Source organism: Puma concolor, chromosome E1 (assembly GCF_028749965.1).
Source record: "Puma concolor isolate L17-30 chromosome E1, mPumCon1.1.hap2, whole genome shotgun sequence".
In the NCBI taxonomy this organism is placed as follows: Eukaryota; Metazoa; Chordata; class Mammalia; order Carnivora; family Felidae; genus Puma; species Puma concolor.
In genome coordinates, this window is record NC_141680.1 from 46,326,618 (window position 1) to 46,352,320 (window position 25,703).

Sequence of the window (25,703 nt, forward strand, 5' to 3'; positions counted from 1 at the left end):
AATTAAAAAAATAAAATAAAATAAAGTAAAATATTCTACAATTCTGAATGTTTACTCATTCAGAAAACCTTTTCTCATTTGTCTGAATTACTGTGATTTTTTTCCTACATTTTATTTATAACAGCTAATCAATATAGAAGAGGCAACATCTTTCAACTTATACCTGCAGAAACTAATAAGCTTGTATTTCAACACAAGCAAATTATCAAGTGGTCACCCTTAAATTTCATAACCTTTTAAATCTGACCTTTCAAAGTTCTTATCATTCCTCTCAAATTAAGGGCAGAATGACCTTAATCAATCAAAATTCTACAGAAAATAAGAAATAATGCTATTGAAATTGTGTAAGCATAAATCAGAGCTTTGATTCAGGTGGAAAGTGTCTGTGTGTTTTGTGTGCGTGCATGTCCTCAATTTACTTCCTTACAACCGATTAGAGCAGAAGAAATTTGGGTTATGAGTCTTTTCTACCTGAAGCAGAAATTCCTTTCAAGAGAAAAACAACCAAATGTCATACGAATTTCAGTTGACCACAAACATGGGTTCAAGTACAAATGACATGCACATCAGGTGTTTATGACTGGATTTTCCACTTGATTCAGAAAACTTGAAGAAAACAGTCTAACAGGGAAGACTCATTTAGTTGAGTCCACCTGAGTTTATTTAAGCCTAAATCTTTTGAAAAGGAAACAAAATAAAACCAATACTGGCTTTTTATAATGCAGAAACAGGACATTAGAACAAACAGTTGAATGCATGTTTTAAAGTTCTGTCTCAATTTTAGATCAAAAGCTTCAAATTAAACACTTATTCATCAATCATTACTAGCAAAGCTATAAACATCTACAGCAATGGAAATACTACAACTGGACGCCTTTTGTTCAGCTGAGGAGTCTTGTTGTGAAAACAGTGTTTTGATGACAGATTTTTTTAAATGCAGAAAAGGCAATAATAGATGTTCACGTTATTTCTTTCTGGGGACTAAGGGTTAGTGGCCTATAAGTCTCTTCCCTGAAGTCCCTTGTATTAGATATTTCAGAAACACTGTAAAAAATTAAAAGCTGTTTGATACAAAAGACACTGATCACAAGTCAGTATGCATTACCTTAAGTCTGAAAGTAAAAACAGGGGAAACGTGAAGGAAAGAAAATCAACTACTTGCACTACTTCTTACTTGCAAATCTGAAGGATAACATACTCTGTACAGTGGTAACTAACACTTACAGTGAAAAAAACTGTAACTGCAAACAGTCAACAAACTCAGAAACTCAGACACTGTAAAGGATATTTATGGTATGCTCTCAAACCAGCCAATAATAACGAAATTGGAAATAATTAACATTTATCTAGTCTGTAAGGCATTTCCATATACAGTATCTGATTTCATTTTCACAAAAACCTGATGAGGTAGTTATTTCCCCTTGACAGAAATAAAGTATAAGAATTATAATGCAGAGCCACACCTACTGACTACAAAATCTGTGATCTTTCCAACATTCCTCATTGCCTCGTGTGTAGATAAACCCAATACATGCTTGAAGAATGTGTGTTTCTTTGTGAGACAATGGCTTAGAATGACATTTTGGATTAGGACGATTGTGGTAAAAATTACAAGTGATTAAGAAAATAATCTGGTGGCCAGTGCATATACGAAAACTCTGATAATACACGAGCCACTGTGGGTTAAACCAAGATGCACTGATGTGTTCTGAGAGATCAGTATGGTGGGGAACAATTTTCATATCATTCACACAATTTTTCTTGAAGTCCCCATCACTTCTAAGACATTTCTTAAAGCAAGGAGGAAGGATGAAGGAATGATGGATGGATGGATGGATGGATGGATGGATGGATCCATTCTATGAAGGACCCAGTACTATATTTCCACACTATCCTGACCTTTGGCATCCCTGAGCTAGAACAAAGTCACTTCTATTATGTAGGGAAATTACGACTTATAGGTAGAGCTTAATTCAGAATACATACATGAGTTTACTAGAAATATTTACCAAACACCTGCTCTGTTGTCAGTATTTAGACCTATTTAGGGCACTGGGGGGGATTCAGACATGAATAAGATATGGACTTAAAGTCTAGAACAGGGGTTGACAAACTTTTTCCGTAGAAAATGAGACAGTAACTATTTTAGGCTTTGTGGGCAATGCAGTCCTTATTGCAAATACTCAACTCTACCATTGTAGCATGAAGGCAGCCACAGATAACACATAAATAAATGGGTGTGTTCCCAGAAGACATTATATATAAAAATGGGTGGTTAACTGGATATGGCCCACGGGCCATAGTTTGCTGATCCTCAGGTTAGAACGAGTGATAGGATGTTGCCAACTCCACTCTCCTCAATACTCCACTCGACACAGCTGTCAGAGTGAGCTTCTGTTTTAGCACTATGTCACTGCTATTCTTAAAACTCTTCAATGGCTTAGCACTACTCACAGGAAAAAAGTCCATACTTCTTAGCACAGTATAAAAGGCTCTTTGTGCTCCACTCCCTGCTTTAGTCTCCTGACTTGTTCCTCACACGTCTCTCTCTACCTCCCCTCCGCTACCTTTTATGCTGAAGCGATACTGAATTACCCTAAGACACCATGCTATTTTGTGTCTCTGTTCCTTTGCCCTCTACCTAAAATGTCCTATACCACCAAGAAACACATCCGCCCAGAAATTCCTCTGTGAAGCATCCTCTCACCCCACAAGTTGACCAGCTCTGACACGCTTTCACTTCCTTAACTCTCCTGTACTTTCTGTTCCTGAATGGGGAGATTAAACTGTGAGCTGCTCAGGGGCAGGCGGTTGGTTTACTTCTTTCAGGTGTAGCATTAACTGCTAGCACAGCGTCTGGCAGAGGGTAGGCGCCGAATTAATCTACGGTGAACCAAAGTCAACTGAAGGTACCACAAAGCGATACATTACTACTTCAAGAAGGAAGACAATACAGACTTCTTGAAGGAGAACAATCAGAAAAGGTTTGAAGCAAGTGGTGGCATGTGAACTAGGTATTAAAAAGGTAAGTAAACGCAGACTGTAAAGACTTCTGCAAAAGCAAAAAAGTGAAAAAATAAATTAATGTCTGATGACCAATGAGTAGTATTTCAGTTTGGCTGAAGTATGCAGAAGAACTGGGAACACATTTGGAAAGGTTAGTTCGGGGTCAGATCTAGAGGACTTTAAAGATCTGGCTAAGAAGTCTGTACTTTGTGCTGAAAGCTTCTGTAGGGCACAACAGTATGAGACAGGAAGACTAATCCAACAGAAGGTGGGTTGAAACTGAAAGACACCTGCCAAGACAGAAGTGACATTTGCCAAACGACTTGATGTAGGACACGCTGGAGTGATAGGAATTAAAGAGAATCCTGAAGTTTAAAGCCTGGGAAATTGGGATAAACAGGAAAATATGAACAAGAAGGAAAGTAGCTTAAAAAAAAAAAAAGACAGTGAATTTGGTTTTGGAATATTAAATTTGAGACCTGATAAAACACCCAGGTAGAGATATTTAGTATAAATCTGAAAGTGGGAGAAAGAAACTTTCAAGAGATGAGACATCAACCTGGGAGTCATCCATCCATCTAAAGAGAAGGAATGATAAAGATTCGAAAGCATTTTATCAACATAAAAGTACCCTCATATGTATTTCTATCATAATATCAATAACATTATTATACTAATTTGCAAACAGGTCCATCTGCTTGACTCTAAATTCCTTGAGAGGCGAGGTCACGGAGCTCGTGGCTCCATGAGAGACATGGCCAAACATCTGATGATGTGTCACCAGCTTAATAGTCAGAAAATAGCAGGTGTTCGGTGTGTGTGCTGAATGAAGCAGCCCCCATAATTCTAGCATTGTAGAGAACACAATTTCCTATGACACGTTACGACAGCACAAACATTAAAAATAAAATCCTTCGAAATCTTCATCTTCACATGTCTGTATCGGATGGCGTCAATCGAAGGCAAATGTGTCAGTGGTTACCATGGGGCAGACGCCACCATTACATTTCTTCCTGCTACTCTGAAGATATGGCAACCAACTATTCCTATTTTTACCATGTCTCTTCTCTATCAAAAGTCAGCATTACCACAGCCCTTGGCACATGTGAAAGGAAAGAATACCGACACAGTATTTATAGAGCTGCAGGCTCCTAATTTGTTAGTGATCTTACTGACCTTTTTTTTTTTTTTTAATGTTGATTTATTTATTTGGAGAAAGAGAGAGTGCACGTGAGTGGGAGAGGGGCAGAGAGAGAAGGAGAGTCAGAATCCCAAGCAGGCTCCACGCTGCCAGCGCAGAGCCCGACGCAGGGCTTGATCCCATGAGCCTGTGAGATCATGACCTGTGTCAAAATCAAGAGTCCGGTGCTCCACCGACTGAGCCCCCCAAGCGCCCTGATTTTACTGACCTTTATGTGTCGGTTCATAGCAGTGGACTGTGCCGCCCGCACCAGACCCTCCAGTTCAGCACCGCTGAAATTCTTGGTCTCTACAGCCAGTTCTTTAATGTCTACATCAGCAGAGAGTAACTGATGCCCTCTCATCCTTGCTGTGTGGATGTGAAGGATCTGTAGTCGACCCTTCTCATCTGGTAAGCCTGATAAAATTGAAAACAAAATAGAAATTATTATAATCCTAATGCTTTTCTGATAGGTACTTAAGCAGGTAAACCTGTGCTCCTCACGACATACAACTTTTCTATCTAGTGTTAAGTTACATGACTTTGCTCTTACTAATGAACTCTAAACATACACCCTTCTCCCAATCGGTGACAGACCTGCTTACCTATCTCCATTTTAACTTCCAGTCTTCCAGGTCGAAGGAGAGCCTCATCTATCAGATCTGGTCTGTTGGTCATTCCTGAGCACAAATTTTAAAACAAAACAACAAAGTTCAAAAATAAGATAAAATGTCCCTTCAGTATATGTAAGAATAATGATTTCTCAAACAAGCTAAGACATTTTATAAACATCAAATAGAAAGTCAATTATTCTCAAATAAAAATATGATTTGTTCTTGATCTGTTCTAATGAAAATACCTGAAGACTCTGCTTTAGTATTTCACTCCACTGCCAATGAAATATAAATGTAATGAAAACTTCAAATATTTAAAAAGAGAATGTAAGGTTCAGAGAGGATAAGTAGCCTATCAAAGTGAGAGAGGGGCAATGTATGTGAATGTAATCTGTCCAACCTCAACGTCCCTCTCCTTTTCCGTAGGCCAATGGTTTTCAACCTTCCTAAGCAGCAGAAGTTTTGTTTTGTTTTGTTTCTAAAGTCACCTTAAGAAGAATCTCAGTACAGGGGCATCTGGGTGGCTCAGGTGGTTAAGCGTCTGACTTCAGCTCAGGTCGTGATCTCGCGGTTCGTGAGTTCGAGCCCCACGTTTGGGCTCTGTGCTGACAGCTCGGGGCCTGGAGCCTGCTTCGGATTCTGTGCCTCCCTCTGTCTCTACCCCTCCCCAGCTCATGCTCGGTCTGTCTCCCTCTCTCAAAAATAAATAAAAACATTTCAAAAAAAGAAGCAAGAAAGAAAGAAGGAAGAAGGAAGAAGGAAGGAGGAGGAGGAGGAGGAGGAGAAGGAGAAGAAGAAGGAGAAGAAGAATCTGAGTACATGAAGCAATTAAAAGAAGTTACCACTGGGATACATGATCTGAAGCTCACTCACAGACCCTGAGGCACCTCTGGGGCCCCTGGAGGCCTACAGGATGCAATTTGAAAACCAATGCATTACACTCTGCTGTCTTTTTCATCTTTGAGCTGTAAGCATACACCCATGAGTCACTAAAACCCATCTTTTATTTGTCCTATTAAGGCTAGACATTAAAACAGTCAAATTCTTCAATATCACTTGATTCTAATTTGGAAACATGGGCAGTACAGTGTAATTACAACCTGCTCAGATCTTAATTCAGAACCTATTTATCTCACGTTTTTGAAATCACAGAACTTTTGTTTTTTTAAAGCAAACATACCAATGACTAAGATGTTGTTCAGCTGCTCTACCCCATCAATTTTGGACAGCAACTGGTTGACGACAGTGTCATGAACTCCTGTGCTACCAGCCATGCTCCCTCTCTGCTTGCAGATGGCATCAATTTCATCAAAGATGATTATGTGCAAGCCACTGTTAGCACCAAGCTAGAAAGGGAAGAAATTATATTAAAGGTCATAACTTGAATATATTATTAAACAAACTAATTTAAAAAAAGCAAAACAAAGCTTCCACGGATTGATTTTGCTGCATTTTGACTAACAAATACAGAAAGTATAATCAATCATGGCTGCTGTGCTCTCAAAGGCATTCCAGAACCTCATATTTAATAGCCATAAAACAAAAATACACATTATTTACTGATGAATGTGAACAGCCCACCAAATAACAACCTGTTCAATGACACACATTTCTTCTCTCACTATTTGAAAGAAGAATTCATAATTATCAGATCCATGTCTTAAGTCAGTGAAGGGCAACTCCCTCCCATTTTCCCTGAGTTTTGGTGAGGGAACTATCCCAGCTGCAGCAGGTTTAATGTTTGTTTGTCACACTATACGGCTGTGAACAGTAACTCCACTCGGAGGCCACCTGGAAAGGGGGCAGATGAGGGAAGGAAGTGAGCACGATTCACATTCTGTTACATCACATGAAAACAGATTACTTCTTCCTAACAGTAAAGTGAGAACAGAGACACAGTTTATAGAAGGAATAGTCAAGGGGTGCTGCTTCTTCTGCATAGTGATTTCTGTTTGAGTTTATTGAATATAGAGTCATTATTACAAGAAAATAATTTTATGTACTGTGAACCTTTAATAGATGCAAATACTTCCAAATGCTAATAATTCACTAGGTTAAGTTAACATGGACCTTCTAACAATTTATAGTCAAGTATTTAAGTCTCCCATTAGGAACCAAAGAAGGAAGTATACTCTATACATTTTCTTTTCTTTTTTTTTAAACAACAAAAACAACAAAAATAACCCATCAGAGATTAACAGAATATGTGAAAACTTGACTTACATATGGCTAATATAAATGATGGGTACATGTGATTCAGGATTAGATATGGTTGGTATTCATTAACCCTCTAAAAAGGATATAATATTTTTAATATTTACTTCATTATAAAAGCATTAGATACTAACTGAGCAGAAGTTGTAAAACAAATAGAAATAAGTTAAAAATAAACTATGTCCTATCATACCTGATATATACTATATAATACCTAAAGATAAATGCTGTTAACATTCTCTAGATTTATTTTTATATTTTAAATTTATTTTAGTTAAAAAATTGGGAGCTCACTGAATCTTGTATTTTCTTGAATATTAACTATTCTTTGAAAACTATTTAGGGCGCCTGGGTGGCTCAGTGGGTTGAGCATCTGACTTTGGCTCAGTCATGATTGGAGTCGGAGCCTGCTTCGGATTCCGTGCCTCCCTCTCTCTCTGCCCCTCCCCTGCTCACGCTCTGTCTCTGTCTCTCTCTCAAAAATAAACAAACATTAAAAAATTTTTAAAAATGGGAATGCAAGCTGGGGCAGCCACTCTGGAAAACAGTATGGAGGTTCCTCAAAAAACTAAAAATAGAACTACCCTACGACCCAGCAATTGCACTACTAGGCATTTATCCACGGGATATAGGTGTGCTGTTTTGAAGGGACACATGCAGCCCTATGTTTATAGCAGCACTATCAACAACAGCCAAAGTATGGAAAAAGCCCAAATGTCCATCGATGGAAGAATGGATAAAGAAGAGGTGATATATATATACAATGGAGTATTACTCAGCAATCAAAAAGAATGAAATCTTGCCATTTGCAACTACATGGATGGAACTGGAGGGTATTATGCTAAGTGAAATTAGTCAGAGAAAGATAAATATCACATGACTTCACTCGTGTGAGGACTTTAAGAGACAAAACAGATGAACATAAGGGAAGGGAAACAAAAATAATCTAAAAACAGGGAGAGGGACAAAACAGAAGAGACTCATAAATATGGAGAACAAACTGAGGGTTGCTGGAGGGGTAGTGGGAGGGGGGATGGGCTAAATGGGTAAGGGGCACTAAGGAATCTACTCCTGATATCATTGTTGCACTATATGCTAACTAATTTGGATGTAAATTTTAAAAAATAAAAAAAAATTAACAAAAGAAAAGTATTTAAAACTGTTATTTTTGTTTCTATTTGCAAAATAGATGATTATAGAAAATGTGGAAAAATACTAAAAAATGTAAAGAAATCACAATCATCCAAAATTCAACTAGCTGGAAATAACTCCTATTATTAATCTGGTGCTATGTAAGTAGTTTGTAACCCTTTTTTCAGTCCAGATAGTATCTTCAGCCCTTTCACATAGCTATAAATACAACTATACCATATGCAGACAAAGAAACTGCAGAAGATAAAGGTCAATTTTACTTCATAATAATAAGACTGCAGTTAGGTCAGCGAGAAACAATGGTACATAAATAAGGTAAACAGAATCTGTAAGTTTATTTTGGTAATGGAAGTGGTGATGACTAAAAAAGCAAAGTTCTACTCTTCCCTCTCTTTCTCTCTGTCCCTCATGGGATTCTCTCTCTCTCTGCCCCTTGATCATGGGCGCCCTCTATCTCTAAAAAAAATCAGAAAAATAAAAATAAAATTAAATTAAATAAAAAAACAAAGTCCTAGATTTGATTATTGCCTGCATGTGGAAGGGGGAAGTGACAACAAAGATAAGAAATACCTTGTAGTTAGGATAAGAAAGATGCAGAATGAAAAGACGCAAAAGAAATTTTTTTTAAAGTTTCTACTATGATAATATTAAAGTGTCAACAGAACATCTAATTAGAAATGTCCTCCAGGGGCATCTGGATGGCTCAGTTGGTTGAGCATCCAATTCTTGACTTCAGCTCAGGTCATGATCTCATGGTTTGTGGGTTCGAGCTCAGCGTAGGACTTTGCACTGACAGTGCAGAGTGTGCTTGGGATTCTTTCCCTCTCTTTCTGCCCCTCTCCCCCCTCAAGATAGATAGATAGATAGATAGATAGATAGATAGATAGATAGATAAATAAATAAACAAACATTATATATATATATAAAGAAATGACCTCTAGAAAAAAAAAGATACATGCAACTAGACAAAGAGAAAGATAGATCTGAAAGTCATCTACAAGCAGTAGAGAAGAATCTAGTGGCAAACTAGATTCTGTAAGAAGATGAATCATATAATTAAACTGGAGAAATATAAAAGCAAGAAGGTTCTGGGCTGCAATACCATATGATGTCTACAGTAAAGGCAACCTGAAGAAAAAGAGAATCAGGAAAACATCACAAAGATGAAAGATGAAATGTTACATCAGAAGTAGGAAAAGAAAAACAGCTCCAAAGCTGAAATTAGACTAGGTCTAAAACAAACCTGAATATGTAAAGTATTTTTTAAAATCACAAATAGATAAAATACTCTATGATCCAGAAATTCCACTCCTTGGTATATAGCAGCTCTCCTCATAATTGCCCCAGACTGGAAACCCAAATGCCCTTAAGTGGGTGAATGGATAAACAAACTATAGTACATCCATACAATGGAATTTTACTCAACAATAAAAGGAGATGTCTGATACATGCAACAACTTGGATGTATTTCAAAGGCAATATGCCAAGTGAAAGAAGCCAGTCTCAAAGGTTACATACTACGATCCCATTTATATGACATTCTCGAAAAGACAAAACTTCTAGGGATGGAGAACAGATTATTAGTATCCAGGAGTTATTAGCAAAGGGCGAGTGACCATAAGGAGACAGCATGAGGGAATTTGAGTAGGGGTGGGGGGGTGATGATAAATGTTCCATATCCAGACTTTGGTGATGGTTACATGAAACTATACATGTGTTAAAACTCATAAAACTGAATACTAGAAAAGTCAATTTTACTTAATAATAATAAATTTTTAAAAATAAAGTATCTTATAATACTTCACTATGCATATTTGGAATGTTCACTCTTTAATGCAATTCTATGCAAGATGATAGTCTTAAATTCATCAAAGTTTCCAAAATTTAACTAGTTTTTTTTTCCTAAACACTACTTAAGATTGTTCTCTTTCCACCAATGTTTTAAAAACTAAATTCAAATCTGAAAAAAAATTTAACTTATTTTCTCAATATAGTCATATTTACCGAACAGATGTCTGATGATAAGTGATAGCCTGTTGCCTAAAAAAAAAAAATTCAACACCAAAAATGATTATCTTTCTAACTGCAGAAATGACTGAGAATCAGGAATTGGAACTATACCCTCAGCTTTACCAAACACTTCTGTATGATAGGGTATTCTTGCCATATTTGGTGCAAAACAAGGTCACTGCTGTTTGCCACTAAAAAACTGAGATTCTACATTATTTCGTAAGACATTTTTATTCAAGGTTGCCTGCCAATTTAGCATGAAACAAAAAGCTGCTAAAAAAAAGTATGAATTTTGCTATCAGTGTGCCTTATGTTGCCACTGGAATCATGACTTCCTTCTCAGTCCAACCTCAAAAGTCATCTGTGTGGATGGGAAGCCAGAGACAATAGGAACACTGTAGGATCATAGGAGCAATCTGTCTTAAACATAATTCAGTATTAATTCTGACCTTTTCACAACCTTACTAATCTTGTGACCTGTCATCAAGTGCCTTCCCCAACCTAGTCAGTACAACCACATCAATTTTTACAGGTGTGTTACTTAAATAAAGGTAAGTTCTTCTTGCAATAAATTAGGAGTCAGGTAAGGAAGATGTCAAGATTAATATTCACAGATTACAGCTGACTCATCAGTAAGCCCTTTACCAAAGAGTTTAAATCCTTTTTAGTTCACTGGCCTCTAGCTCTGTTCTTACCATCTGCAAAGTCTTCTGCCATAGAAACAAAGCTGATGCTGTCGCGCCCCTGGCAACTGCCTTTGATAACGGCTGTTCTATATTTAACTAGTTTGACCCATATGTAAGTGTTCATCTCCGTCAGCCTGGACTGTCCAGAATCACAGAGGTGATGCCTTTCCTTATTATGTAACACACACCTACCCTTCATGGGGTCGTTAGCTGAGTATACCAAGCCCTTTCTGGATATAAGAATTGAGAAAAGGTGTAACTGAAAAAGCTGGCTAGATTAATATCTACCTAGAAATTCTTTGTCAATTCAGTTTTATCATTAACAGTGTCATATTTAACTGTCTGCAAGTTTTAAAACAGCACCAAAGATACCTATAGCCATGTGGAAACTGTCACAACAGATTTTACAAAATGCTTCTTTACAGGACATTTTGACTCACCTGCACCTAGTGTTTAACATTCAGTACACCATCAGGGTACTTTAGATAAAATTTCTGTTTTCAAGTTTTTTGTTGAATAGTTTCAAATGTTTATAAATATTGGTATTTCATGACTTTTTATTAGAAGTCTTTCACAGAACAAAATGGAAAATACATTTTTTTTTTAAAATTTTTTTTCAACGTTTATTTATTTTTGGGACAGAGAGAGACAGAACATGAACGGGGGAGGGGCAGAGAGAGAGGGAGACACAGAATCAGAAACAGGCTCCAGGCTCTGAGCCATCAGCCCAGAGCCTGACGCGGGGCTCGAACTCACGGACCGCGAGATCGTGACCTGGCTGAAGTCGGACGCTTAACCAACTGCGCCACCCAGGCGCCCCGGAAAATACATTTTTAAATACAGAATACATAGAATAAAATTCATTCTATCTTGCAATTACCATGAATCCACTGGATCTTTTTATAAATCTAAGATATATTATGCTAGTTCAACATTCTAGAAATTATGTCATCATTACTCATCAATTATTCCTAACTATCTTAAAAAAGATTAAAAGAATAAGAAAATGGAAGAATGATGGAAGTGCTCAGAGGGATAATGCAATGGTGGAAATAAATACCCCATGACATCACCCTTCAGCTTTCTTACTGTGTTGCCCCAGGTATACCACATCTTTCAAGAAGGTAGAAAAGAAATCTGGAGACAACATCCTCCATCTTTGTTGCCTGGTTTTAGCTTTAACTGAACACAGTGGAGAATTCAGATTTTTTTTTTTAAATTCTCTGGCCATAACGTCAAAGAAAAGAAAACGGACAGAGGAAGCTATTTCATATTTATTAAGTGAATCCAAAGATTAATGCAGAGTGATTAGCGGCACCTAATGAAGATGGTGAAAATCATCATTATAAGTAAAATCTCAGAGTCTGTTCCCTCAGATGTTATCCTGCATAAGTTTTCTCAAACTCAAGAATGAGTGAATATTTCTAAGGACCAAAAAAAAATGGCATTTTCATCTAGTTACTTATTAAACAAAAATCTTCACAGTGCAATATTTTGTGACAAAAAACTAGACCATCTCATTTTTCTAAAAGGACACATGACAGTATTCTTTCATCTTTTATTTCATCTGAGCATCGCAATTTCCTTGATATGGTTTCAAATAGACAGATGCTGAAGACAGGTATTATAGAGAGATAATGAGAAGAAACAGGTGATACAGACATTAAAAATCTGATTGACCAATCTAAAAGGTGTATACAAGTTTCAAAATGAAAATGTTTTGCAACTATGGAGCACCTGGTGGCCATCCTCTCTTCAACAAAATGAAGACTTTTTAAAAAATTTCTTAAGTACTGTGTCTTGCCAATGCGAGTATAAGAAAAACCAGAAGTTATGATAAGCTAGACTCTGTTAGAGGTGTATTTAAAACAGAATCAGTCTGTAGAAGTTCATGTGTGACAACTGATGAACAGTTAGTCACACTCAGGGGCTCCTGCCCATTTGGATAGATGGATACACACACACACACACACACACACACACACACACACACACGTGTATCTTCAAACCCAGGAAAATATGGAATAAAAACTTGGTTTGCTGTATTTAAGTTCTTATTAAATATTTAATAGTCTTTCACTCCCTTATATTCTTACATTTGTAAATTATTTGTAAAATACCTTAAAAATAATTTATTTTTTTTTAATGTTGTATTTATTTTTTCACAGAGCACGAATGGGGGAGGGGCGGGGGGGGCAGATGATCTGAAGTGGGCTGTGCACTGACAGCAGTGAGCCTGATGTGGGACTCAAACTCATGAACCATGAGATCATGACCTGAGTCAAAGTCAGACACTCAACCGAGCCACCAGGTGCCCCAAAAATAATTTTTAAAAAGGAATTCTTTCAATCCAGATAGTAAATGGTGGTGATGAGTCTTCTTGGTATACTTGGTATTAAAAAGATTTTTGAAGCAGAAAATACTGTAGTATTAGGGATGAATGGTAAAACTGAATTGGTTCTGGCACTATCTGAGGAGTTAAGATCAGTTATTGGACTTGTACCAATCCACCAGGACCCATGCCTTCTAGAACCAATGTGGCTTAAAAGGCCAGAGACTTGAACATATGAACAAGTGCTTAATGGGACACAAAGCAGCAGGGTCAACCACCTTGTGTCAGTGAAACAATTGAGCACTCAACAAGCAGACTAGAAGCATTAAAAGGTTTAAGAAGGCAACGTTAACATTTTATTTTTACTGTCAATAAAAATAAGAGAAAGAGGGAAATGACAGGTTAGATTTGGCAAAGCTAGATTTAATAAAATATTAGATGTTATTGTGTTTCTATTATTTATATTGACCCATGTAAATCTATTATTATTCATTTTAATGTTTATATGATACCCCATTTGCTACCAAGGAAGAATCAAGATGCTTCTATTTTTACCCCCATTACAAACAGTGCAGCAATCAACATCCCAGTACAAGTCATTTTGTGCTCAAGCACTACAGTGTTTCTCTAGGGTTGCTGTTTTGTAGGAAAACTCATGGGTCATGGGGTTGCACATCTTCACGATGTGGTCAAATTCATATGCAAGATATTACCCACTTGGTATCTTCTTCTAATTCATCCTACAACTAATAATGTATATGAGGTCCTGTTTCTTCACAACTTCACCAACTTTTGGTGCAATTAGTCTCTGTAAATTCACCAGGTTGTTTATAAAACGTATCTCATATTATGCATTTTCCTGAGCATATTTTCATTTGCTTATCTTCAGTTGGGTTCTTTCTCTGAGAAGTGCCTGTTCATATCCTTTGCCATTTTTTTTTTAATTGTGATGTCTGCCTTTTTTGTACATATTATACAGGAGTTACTACAGAGAAGTAATATATAAAATGCCAATTCTTTGGCGATTATATGCATTGTAAATATCCTCTCCAGTTTGAGATATCTGTATTTAGTGTAATTTGTCAGATGGAATCTTATTATATTAATGTAACCAAGTTAACATTTTTTTTTCCTTAATGCATTTGATTTCTGTATCTTAATAAAGAAATTCTTCTCTAGCCTCAATTCTTAAAGCTTCTGGCCTATTTCTTCCAAAAATATTTTCTCTGGCAAGTTTTAGTTTATTTTTTGCAAATCCATTCTGCAATTCTGTATGATGTGAGATAGGGATTGTATTGTATCTTTATCCAAACAGAAAGCCAATGATCTCGTCCTGATTCATGGAATATTCTTCCCCCTTTGATTTGTAATGTCATTTTTCATACAGCAAGTTCTTCTGTGTTCTATTCTGTTTCTTCAGTCTGTTTATGCAAGAACATATAAATGTCTCGATTATTACAGCTTTTTAGTAAGTTGTGATATCTTCTGAAATAAGCCTTCATAATTTTCCAAAATTTTTATGGCTCCTTGAGCTTCCAAAAAAAAAAAAATCAAGTTCTTAAATTAAAAAAATTGCTGTTAGACTTGATTGGGAAAGCATGAATTCAAAAATTAAATGACAGGGCAGACCTGTCATTTTTATGATATTGTCGGTATTCCCACATGTAAACATGTTTTATCTTATCATTTATTAGCTCTTAAAAAAAGATTCTCAAAAATGTTTACAGTTTTCTTCTTTAATTTTCCTGTAAATATTCGATTCTAGGCACCTTATAATTATGACTGTTGATGTAAGTGGAAAAACTTTTTTTAAGTTACATTTTCAATATCTTCAAATTTTCTTTGAGTCTTGGCCTTCTGAAGTTTTTGAGTTTTCTTGATTCCTTTCCCAGCGCCTTCTCATGCTTTGGAAAAGCATGAAAGTTATACACAAATCTCACATACACATTTATGTTCATTAATAGTGCTATTCTCTTCCCAAATAATACAAATATCTTATATATATTTAATCTACTTCCCATGTTTTGTTCCATATTTTAGTTCTACCCTTAAAAACCACCCATATTGATGATTATTATTGTTGTTGTATACAGTGAGTGATCATTAAGTTTACCTCTTTTAAACTTTTTATTATGAAGTATGGTGTACAGAGAGGGAAGGTTCACGAAATGTAAATGTATTTTTCAAGGAACCGTCACAAAACTAACATCTAGATAACAACAAGAAACAGAACAGTGCCAGCATCCTGGGAACATGTCCTCACAGCCCTTCCTCAATATCCGTCCCATATTTTTCCCCATAGGCAACCCCAATTTGATTTTTTATGGTAATTACTTCTTGCTTTTCTTTATACTTTACCACATAAGCATGCATCATTAAACATTATATTTTCATTGAACTTTATATAAATGGAATCATATAGTATGTATTCTTTCTCATCTGGTTTTTTTTGCTCAACATTTATTTGTGAGATTCACAACTGTGCATAGCCATAGTCTATTTCTCATTACTGTGTAGTACTTCATTGTATATTTACATGCCAATTTATCCATTTACTGGATATAAAGTTCTAAGTTAACAGTTATTCTCTTTCAACTTCTAAAAAGTAGTATTCAACCGATTTCTGGTTTCCATCATTTGTGTTGAGAACACAGCCACCAGCTAACTGTTGCTTAGTTAAAGATAATCTTTCTTTTTTCTCTAACTGCTTTTAAGATTTTTCTGTTTTTGTCTGGCAGTTTAACAAAGATTATCTATAGGAGTAAGCTTCTTTAGTATTTCTCTTGCTTGAGGTTCATGTAACTCCTGCAAACTATGAATTAATGTTCATCAGTTTTAGAAAGTTCTAAACCATTTTCTCTTCAAATACTGCTTCTGACCCATCCTTTTTTTTCCCGACTTGCTGGAACTTTAAATATACTCACTAGACCTCCTTGGGGAATTTTCTATCTCTCTTCATTCCTTCCATCCTTTGTTTCTGGTTATTTTTGTCTAACATCTTTTAGTGCACTAATTCTCTCTTCACATGTGTCTAATCTGCTGTTTAAACCCATCTACTTGAGTTAATTTCAGTTGCTGAATATCTCATTACCAGAATTTCTGTTTTATTTTTTTAATGTTTTTATTTCTTTTTGAGAGAGAGAGAGAGAGAGAGAGAGAGAGAGAGAGAGAGAGAGAAGAAGAAGGAGGAAGAGGAGGAGGAGGAGGAGGAGGAGGAGGAGGAGGAGGAAGAGGAGGAGGAGGAGGAGGAGATGACACAGAATCTGAAGCAGGCTCCAGCCTCTGAGCTGTCATCACAGAGCCCTACGTGGGGCTCAAATCCACAAACTGTGAGATCATGACCTGAGCCAAAGTCAGATGCTTAACCAACTGAGCCAAACATGGCAAGTGTAGTTATTTTAAGTCTATATCTGAGAATTCCAATATATGGAGGCCCAATTTCTATCACCTTTTGTTTCTCTTTCTTCAAGTGGTTTATGTCTTTGTATATCTGACTGCTTTTGATTATAACCAGGCATTTCATTTGCAAGCTATAAAAATAATTTGTGACTTTGTATGGTATTAACTTCTTCTAGGAAGGATCTATAATTCTGCTGGATGCTGGAGAGCATGAGCGATTTAGGAACTCTCAATTTAATTTTAGAGAAGTTAGATGTGATTCCAAGCTGATCTGCAGCTTTGACAGGATGTCTACTTCTGGTTAACTCTTGCTTCTGTGGTGTAGCCCTACAGGTTCCCAACCCAAACTGAGGCATATCATCAAGTGTCCTCTCTTCATGAGCCACGGATTGATTTTTTGCTAAAAATTTTTTATTTATTTATATTTTTAAAAAGTAGTTTCTAAACCCAATGTGGGGCTCGAATTCACAAGCCTGAGATCAAGAGTCACATGCTCTTCCAACTCAGCCAGCCGGGCGCTGCCATGATGGATTTTAATCCCTGCCCCCTTATTCCCACTGGCCTGTCCAAAGGGCTGCACAGCTGTTCAGCAGATCCTTCCAGAAATGGCAATATCTCCAGAGGAACGATAACCGTACACACCAGGACCTTTTATTCTAGCTCCATTCTCCCCCTAGATCCTAAAAGTTCTTCGATGCCTTTAAGCGAAAACTTTTTCAATATTTGTTGAGTTCTTCTGGTAGTCTTCATGGCAGGCATGATTCAAATTTCCTAATATGCCACTATGAGAAGCAGAAGTTCCAGATTTTATCCACATTAGCAACCAATTTCATTGCTCAGCATTATTTCCTGTATCCTGTTTCCTTCTAGGTTCAATTTCCTTCAGTCTCAACTACATCCTGCTTCACATTCTTTCAGCAAGCCTCTGTAACTAGTTAATTCTATTAGCCTTTGCCTGAAAAAAATATCTTCATCTTTATTCCTGAATGAGTATTAAGCTGGGTATAAAATTTTAAGTTGACAGTTATTTTCACTTAACTGTGAAGATATTCTTCCACTGTTGTCTGCCCTCTCTTGCTGCTGTTGAGAAGTTGGCTGTCAACAAAATGGATATCCTTTTGTATGTCATCATCACTTCTCTTTTGTTGACATTTAAGATGTTTCTCTTTTTCTTTGGCATTCTCTACTTTCACTACAATGGGTCTAGAAATAAACTAATTTTTATTTATTCTATTTGGGCTCATGGTGCTATCACAATCTAAATATTTTCTTTTATCGATTCTAGAAGATTCTTAGCCATTCTATCTTTGAATATTGCCTCTATGCTATCCTTTCTATTGGGACTTCTCATCTTAACTCTATTATCTCTACATCTCTTTCATATTTTCCATCTCTCTGTGCTACATTCTGGGTGATTTCTCAAGATCTATTTTTCTGTTTATCACTTCTCTTTTCCCCTGAAACTACTGGCTTTTGTTTAACACAGCTCTTGAGTTTTAAATTTTGATGATGACATTTTCCATTTATTGATGTGGCTTTCCCATGAGAATCTCTTGTGGCCTGAATTGTTGGAACATCCCCAGGGGTCTGCTTATAGCTAACAATCCCATGTTATCATTAGTCCAGGATTCATTTTTATTCTTATTTTTTTTTAAGTAGGCTTCACACCCAGCATGGAGCGCAACACAGAGCTTGAACTCACAACCCTGAGATCAAGGCCTGAGCTGAGCTCAAGAGTCAGGACACTTAAGGGGCGCCTGGGTGGCGCAGTCGGTTAAGCGTCCGACTTCAGCCAGGTCACCATCTCGCGGTCCGTGAGTTCGAGCCCCGCGTCAGGCTCTGGGCTGATGGCTCAGAGCCTGGAGCCTGTTTCCGATTCTGTGTCTCCCTCTCTCTCTGCCCCTCCCCCGTTCATGCTCTGTCTCTCTCTGTCCCAAAAATAAATAAACGTTGAAAAAAAAAAAATTAAAAAAAAAAAAAAAAAAAAAAAAAGAGTCAGGACACTTAACTAACTGAGCCACCCAGGTGCCCCTGGAATTCATTTTTAAGTTAATTTCTCAGCTTGGGAGCCCTAGACCACATAGATCAGTGGTGGTGGTTTATGTGTGTGTGTGCGTTTTTAAATCCTAAGCATCAGTTAAGAATCCATACTTTAGAATTCCCATTGGAGATTCCTTAGCTCCCACTCAGATAGTTAAATGTTTTTGTTATTTTGTTGTGATCAGCAGATAATTTCCAGTCCATTCTTTTCATAGAGGGCACGACCCCTTTGAAGGTTCAGGCCCTACTCCATACCTTAAGCTAATTCAAGGACTCATTCTCTGTCTGCTAGTGGGTGCTAAAACTCAAACTCACACATTACCATAACCAAAAGTTGCAATGAATATTTTTACCACTCTAATTTTCAGAGTTTTAATATCTAGAAATCTCCTTTTCTTTCTTGAGAGATAAATTATACATTTAAAATAATTTTAGTTATATTTTATCCAGTATTTGAGGGTGTTTATAGAAGAAAAGTTTTCAGTTACCTAGTCTACTGTATTGCCAGAAGCAGAAATCCTATGGCATTGTTTTTAATTTAAAAAAATGTTTTAAGATTTTATTTTTAAATAATCTCTACACCCAACATGGGTCTCAAACTTACAACTCTGAGATCAAGAGTTACATGCTCTACGGACTGAGCCAGCCAGATGCCCCTATGGCAATGTTTTAAACATCTGTCTATGAAATAAACATGCTATATATAGAGAGATCTATATAGATCTAAATATACATCTATATCTATCTATCTACAGAAAGATTAATTATAAGGAATTGGATAACTCAATTATGGGGGTTGACAAGTCCCAAAATCTTCAGTTGACAAGATGGAGTCATAGGAGGGCCAATGGTATAGTTCTAGTCCAAAGGCCTGATGTTTCAGTCTGGGTCAAAAGGCAGGTAAAAACTGATGGCCCAGATAAAAGCAGTCAGGCAGTAGGAAATTCCCTCTTACTCAACAGAGGAGCAGCCTTTTTTGTTCTAGTCAAGCCTTCCAACTGACTGAATGGGGCCCACCCATATTAGAGGAGGCAATTGCTTTAGTCTGTCTACCAATTCAAATGATAATCTCATACAGAAGTATCCTCACAAACACACCCAGAATAATGTTTAACCAAATGTGTGGGCACCCTGAGGCCCAATCAAACTGACATGAAATTAGCCGTAACAATTAGTAAACTCTGATTTGACTTTTAATTAATTTTTTTCCTAAGACCCACATCAAGCTTTCCTTTGAGGCCTAACAACTCTTACCTGTCACTCTACAACTGAGGTGACTCAATGGTAAGTAAACAAGCTGCTTTCTGCACATGGACCTTACATATACATATTCTACAAGTCATGTGAATTTAATTTCCCCCTTTTCCAAAGGATAAATGAGTTCAAGTCTCTGAAAATAATGTGGAATAAAAGTGACACCTGAAAATAAATTCATGATCTGTTTTTGCAAAACCTTTGGCTTACACAATCATCTATCTTTGTATTGTGTATATTTGGGTAATGACATTTGCTCCCATCATGTAAATCTCCCATAATCCCTGGTTCAGTGATATAATTTGGTACTAAATAAATTTCACCTGCATGCTTTTCAAAATACAGGTCACAGAAACAAGTTTTCCACCACAGCTTTGGGTTTCATTCATCATATTAAGTGATAACAAATTTGTACTAAGTTATATTAACATTACCCTTCTTTGCTCTTCTTCAGCATCAGCAAAGAGTTTACGAATGTTAGCCTCGGATTCTCCCACATATTTGTTAAGGATTTCTGGCCCATTGACCACTTTGGGCTCCCTTGCATTCAACATCTTGCCAATCTGTCGAGCCAAGAGAGTCTTACCACAGCCTGGGGGCCCATATAACAGGATGCCTTTAACATGTTTGCAACCTAAAAAACAAAAGAAAACAGTCTTATATTAACCACCTAAAATCCAAGTGAGACATCTAAAGGAGTTTCCTTTCTTCTTCATATGAATGTTAGGAAAACGATAGTCATGCCATTAACATATAATATCCAAGTGCCATGAGCAAAACAAGAATGAACAACTAAAGTTCTCTTTTTTTTTTTTTTTTTTTTTTAAAAGTAGGCTCCACGCCCAGCTTGGGTCTGAACTCACAACCTGGAGATCTAGAGTCGCATACTCTACTGGCTGAGCCAGCCAGGCACCCCTAAAACTCTTTTTTTCTTAACAGAGAATCCAGAAGCAATTCCTACACGAGTGCCAAAATTTGAGGGGGAAAGCTGCCAATTAAAAGTCTTTAGAAAAGTATATTTGAACTATCATTTAAAACAAATACTTTTAACTCTGAAAACATCTCTTTGACCTAAATACCTAATTAGGAACTATTACTTATTTTCCATTCTCCTTTAAAGTCAAGGAATAAAAGAGATCTGCTTTTAGGCAAATTTAACCCAACACAAATCTATTATAACACAGTAGGCTATGGAAACTGTATCTTAGTCATAGAAATTATAGGTGTACCTGTTGATACAAGCCCTTGAAGAATGGGCAAACATGTTTTGAGTTGGACTGGTATAGGCAATCCATAAGATCCAGACGGATGTCACACACTTAGTGGGTAAAGTTGAATGTCCTACTTCATGTGACTAATGCCAAGGGAGGCACACACTTTTCTCAGAGCCACCAAGATGAAGACGAAGTTTCAAAAGAATAGTATTCAATTCTTTCCTAAGCAAGCATTGCTAAATACCTTGAAAGGTATCAGTAACAACAGGGAAAGAGCAAGACTGGTGATTTTGACTCCCCAGGGTTTTTTTTAGCCAACTCTTCACGAGCATTTACTCCACTTCTAAGATTGCAGTGACCTGTGGTTTCAGTTTACTCGCTCTAGGAATTCCCACCTTTCCAGCAGTTTCACACTTAGGGTGCAGGACTCTTTTTTTACAAGTTTTTTTCCTTATACTACACCAAAAAGGCACTTTGTGAAATAACAATTTATTAGATTTCAGTGTCACACTCAAAACTATAGGTGAAAAAGAAAATTTCTGAAAATGGAATATACATAGTGTTTGTCCTCACTTGGAACGAAAGCCTTAAGAAATAATTTCTTTAAAAAAAAATATGACAATACATTTAATAAGTCCCATAAAAGCTATCACAAGGTACAACCAACTCTACTGGGAATTTTAACTTCTGAGTAGGAAGACCCTTTTGGTTATCAGTATGGTCACTGCTTCTATATGTCAAAAAAAAAAGACTCTCCTTTAAAATTTTTGAAAGTAATGAGATCTGTGCTTACGGTTAGATTTATAGAGACAAGGGGAACTTAGTGGAAACCCTTGAAGGCTTACAGTCTTAACCCTTCCCTCACAGAGTAAAGTCCTGTCCTGAGAATCATGGTCCAATAAATGTCTTTGCCCTTGATCCACCCTTGGAAACACAAGTAGTAGGGAGATAAGGGGATAAGCCCTGAGCTTCTCCTAGAGGCAAAAATCACAGAAGCACTGCCAGCATCCAAGCCCCTGGGACACTTTTGATGAAAACTTTAGAACCTTGCTCCTCATCTTACCCTCTGAGCCAACCGCTACCATCATGACTTGAAACGATTCATGTAAACCATAGCAGAGGGAGGTGGGCATGGTGGTGGTGAAAAACGGCACAGGATGGGGGAGCCACAAAGGAGAACATGAAGACTTACTGAGGCCCTACAAAGTGCCAGGCCTTACCCTCATCCTCCAATTTCTTAACTTTCTCCAAGTTTATCAACTACCTAACCATACTTCCTTCCATATTAAGCTATACTTTCTTTCAAGGGTTCTCAACTCCTTGGCCTTCTTACACTTCTGTTCCACTCATCCCACAGGCCCTGAACACAGTATGGCTTTACTGCACCTATGCATGGGCCACAGAGCACAGCCAGAGAAAATTACACCACTGTGCTGATAGGATGTCCTCACAATTTCATGCTATCCAATTTTAGTTCCACACTCACTGCTTGTCAATACTACCTGCCACCTTTTACTTGTTCTTGTTAGACCACCTTCCGCTCTCTGCACTACTTTTCCAGATCTTCCCTGCTCTGCTCGTCTCAAGTGCTACCCCATGCCATTAATTCATAGAGAATATCTAGATTCCTGCTTCGCATATTTTTTTAAAAAAGACGAACAGGTGTGAACTCCCTTCAGCTTATTGCTTCCCTATCCACAAATTTATCTGCAGACGCATCCAATCTCCACCTCAGCACTGGTTCTCAAAGAAGAAGAGTTCCTCTCCTCCAAGGTTTAAGTTGCAATTATTTGTTTATATACCTTCTTCTCTATTAGACCATGAACTATTCAAGGTGCTCTCTTATCCATCTGGCATCGCAAACATCCACCACAATGCCTAGCACAGAATATGTACTCTTAAATAAATGGCTAAGTAAATTGTTGACTCCTTTCCTACAAACCTCAAAGAAAATGAGGGAAAGAAGACCATTTTAAAAAAATTATTTGAAGCTCTTAATTTATGGAATAGTGTTTACTTTCACAGCTGGACTAATTTAAATACCTAGAACACGTATTTGCAATGACTGGGACTTTGCAAACTTAGCAGAGCTACATAATTTATAAATATAGATCTTCTTCAACTTACAATGAGGGCACCTCCTGATAAACCCACTGTAAGCTGAAAACAACCCGTGTGATGGCGTGGCTGTCTGGGGGTTGCAGGTTGCCGCTGCCCAGAATCACAAGAGAATTCATGCTGCTCAGCTCTAGTCCAGGAAAAGACCAAAATTCAAAACTTGAAGTACGGTTTCTACTGAATGCATATCGTTTTTGCACCATCATAAAGTCAAAAAGCATTAAGTCAAACCATCACAAGTTGGGGACTGTCTGTACTAGAGTCTTAACTCTGTAACTCTGTTTTTGTACATGGGAAATGCTTGATTTAATGTGGTTTGAATTAAATCGATTCAGATTTATAAAATAAACAATTCACAAAATATTACCATGAAGTTGAAGAGAAAGAGATAAAATTTATATCCATGGAACTTACTGTCTACCATACAGATCTCTGAAGTGACAGAATCTATTCAATATGACACCAACAGGAATGTCATAGAAGCTCTAGCCTGTGTTAGAACTAAAATTCTTTCAGGATCTCAAGAAAGCACATCAAAAATATACATTGACATGTGAAGATTTTCAAAATCCACTTCCACAAAGGAAGCAGTTGCTTGAATAAGCGGTGGAAATGGGACTTTGTTATTACTACTATTATGATAGCCTATCCTGACTTATTAAATAAGCATTGGTCTCTAATTTTAAATGAGTCATAAAAACTCTTCGTAAGTAATTCCATTCAACAAAAGTGTATTAAGCTCCTGTTTGGACTAGGCATGAAACTAGGTGTTAGGGATACAAACATGAAAAAGGCAGTCCCTACCTGCAGGGCATTTCTGGTTTAGTAGGAAAGACAGAAATAAAAATAGGTTATCTATAATATAATAAGACATTATCAGAGATATGTATGAAATGTTTTTGGAACCTGGCCAAGAGAGACAGATCCTGCCAGGGTGATGGCAGAAAATTAGGGATGGACAACAGGGGAAGAGATAAAATTTAGTGTGGGCTTTCAAGGACAGTAGGAGGTTCATGATTGGGCACGGGAGAAGAAATGGCACCTAATGAAGGAAAGTAGCATGATCAAAGGCATAGAGGTATGGACATAGAAGCTGTCCTTTCAAAACAGCCAGTAGTAACCTGTTGTGGCTACAGCCTTGGAGTGGGGCGGGGGGGGGGGGGGGGGGGGCTGGAGACGAGGCTAACAGGCTCCCAACTACAGAAGACCTTGATACCATGCCCAGGAGTTTTTAATTTGTTTTATAAAAACCTGAGGTTTTTAATCAGGGAGGGTGCACAATGAGATATGTTTAAAAACTAACTCTGGCGGTAGAGTGGAGGAAGGTCTAGAGAACAAAGATCACGGGGTACAAGTGTAGTTGGAGGAATGTTTTTAACCTTTTTCTGGGGACATTGCCTCACTGGCTGGCTCTGGATTTTTGCCAGTTAAGCTTTCATTTCCCTCCAAGTCCTTTGGAAGCACAGGAAAAAATGGGTCCAGAGGCCTTAGGAGGACACCTCCCTACTGATGCCCCAGCTTTCTCCTGAGCTTCTGCAGGGCATTAAGACCTGGCTCTGATGCTGGGAAGCCTCTGATCTGTGGCTGCTGGACTGTCCTGACTGCCAAGCTGAACTGATCCATTCACTTGTTCTTTCTTTATGTCTTACATACCCCCTCACTACTTAGAGGTGAGTGCCCTGGGCTGGTGAACTAAAAACAGCACAGAGCAGGCATGGAAAGCAGAGAAATCAGTGGAACGGACTCATTTAAATTGTCATTTTCTCTCATTCTCTTACCTTCTTCCCCATGGAATAATCTAATGGACCTCTCCAGAAAAATGCACATTTAAAAAAAATTTGCATGCAATTTTGAGGGTATTCTTAGATCCTCTGAGATCTATTCATAGAATCCAAAGTTAAAACCTCTGAATGTGCTACTGAAATAATCCAGGCAAGAGACCAGAAATGGAAAGAGGCAACAGTCATAAGAAACTGTAGTAGGAAAAGAAAGGAAGATTTGGAAGATACTCATCAGCACTCAGAGACCAAAAGAAAATAAGAGGAAGAGGAAGAATCAACGTTGACCTTAAGGTATGTAGCCTGGGCTCATGGTAAAATAATGATAACCCCAGAACATAATTAAGAAGTTAGCAAGAGGAGATTAGAGGGAATCATCACTTTGTTTTTGGCTATTAAGGTGTTTGAGATTCAGGCAGAAATGTCCATTAAAAAATAGGTTGAAAGCTCAGGAAAGATATCAAAACTACTGGTTCCATGTTTCTGAATGCCTGCTCTGGGCACATGGAAAGCCACAAGAAGTTTTAAGCAGAGGAGTATGACCATAGGGACAAATGCTGCAGAGACAGAGGATGAGGCCTGGAAAGAGAACACTAGATTTAAAAACCAGGAAGTTCAGGGGCACCCAGGGGGCTCAGTCAGTTAGGCGTCAACTTTGGCTCAGGTCATGATGTCACAGTTTGTGGGTTCGAGCCCCGTGTCGGGC

General features: G+C 37.5%; 1 protein-coding gene across 2 annotated transcripts in view; it reads right to left on the minus strand.

Moving 5' to 3' along the window:
* Positions 1-25,703, minus strand: part of NSF (N-ethylmaleimide sensitive factor, vesicle fusing ATPase) — a 150,102-nt gene that overhangs the window by 53,968 nt on the left and 70,431 nt on the right. For both annotated transcript variants that reach the window (XM_086687595.1, XM_086687594.1), the window contains exons 9-12: positions 20,322-20,521; positions 5,981-6,146; positions 4,792-4,866; positions 4,416-4,603 (exon numbers count right to left, since the gene is read on the minus strand). In XM_086687595.1, the coding sequence (XP_086543721.1) occupies positions 4,416-4,603; positions 4,792-4,866; positions 5,981-6,146; positions 20,322-20,521 (629 nt within the window). The remainder of the gene's footprint in view (positions 1-4,415; positions 4,604-4,791; positions 4,867-5,980; positions 6,147-20,321; positions 20,522-25,703) is intronic.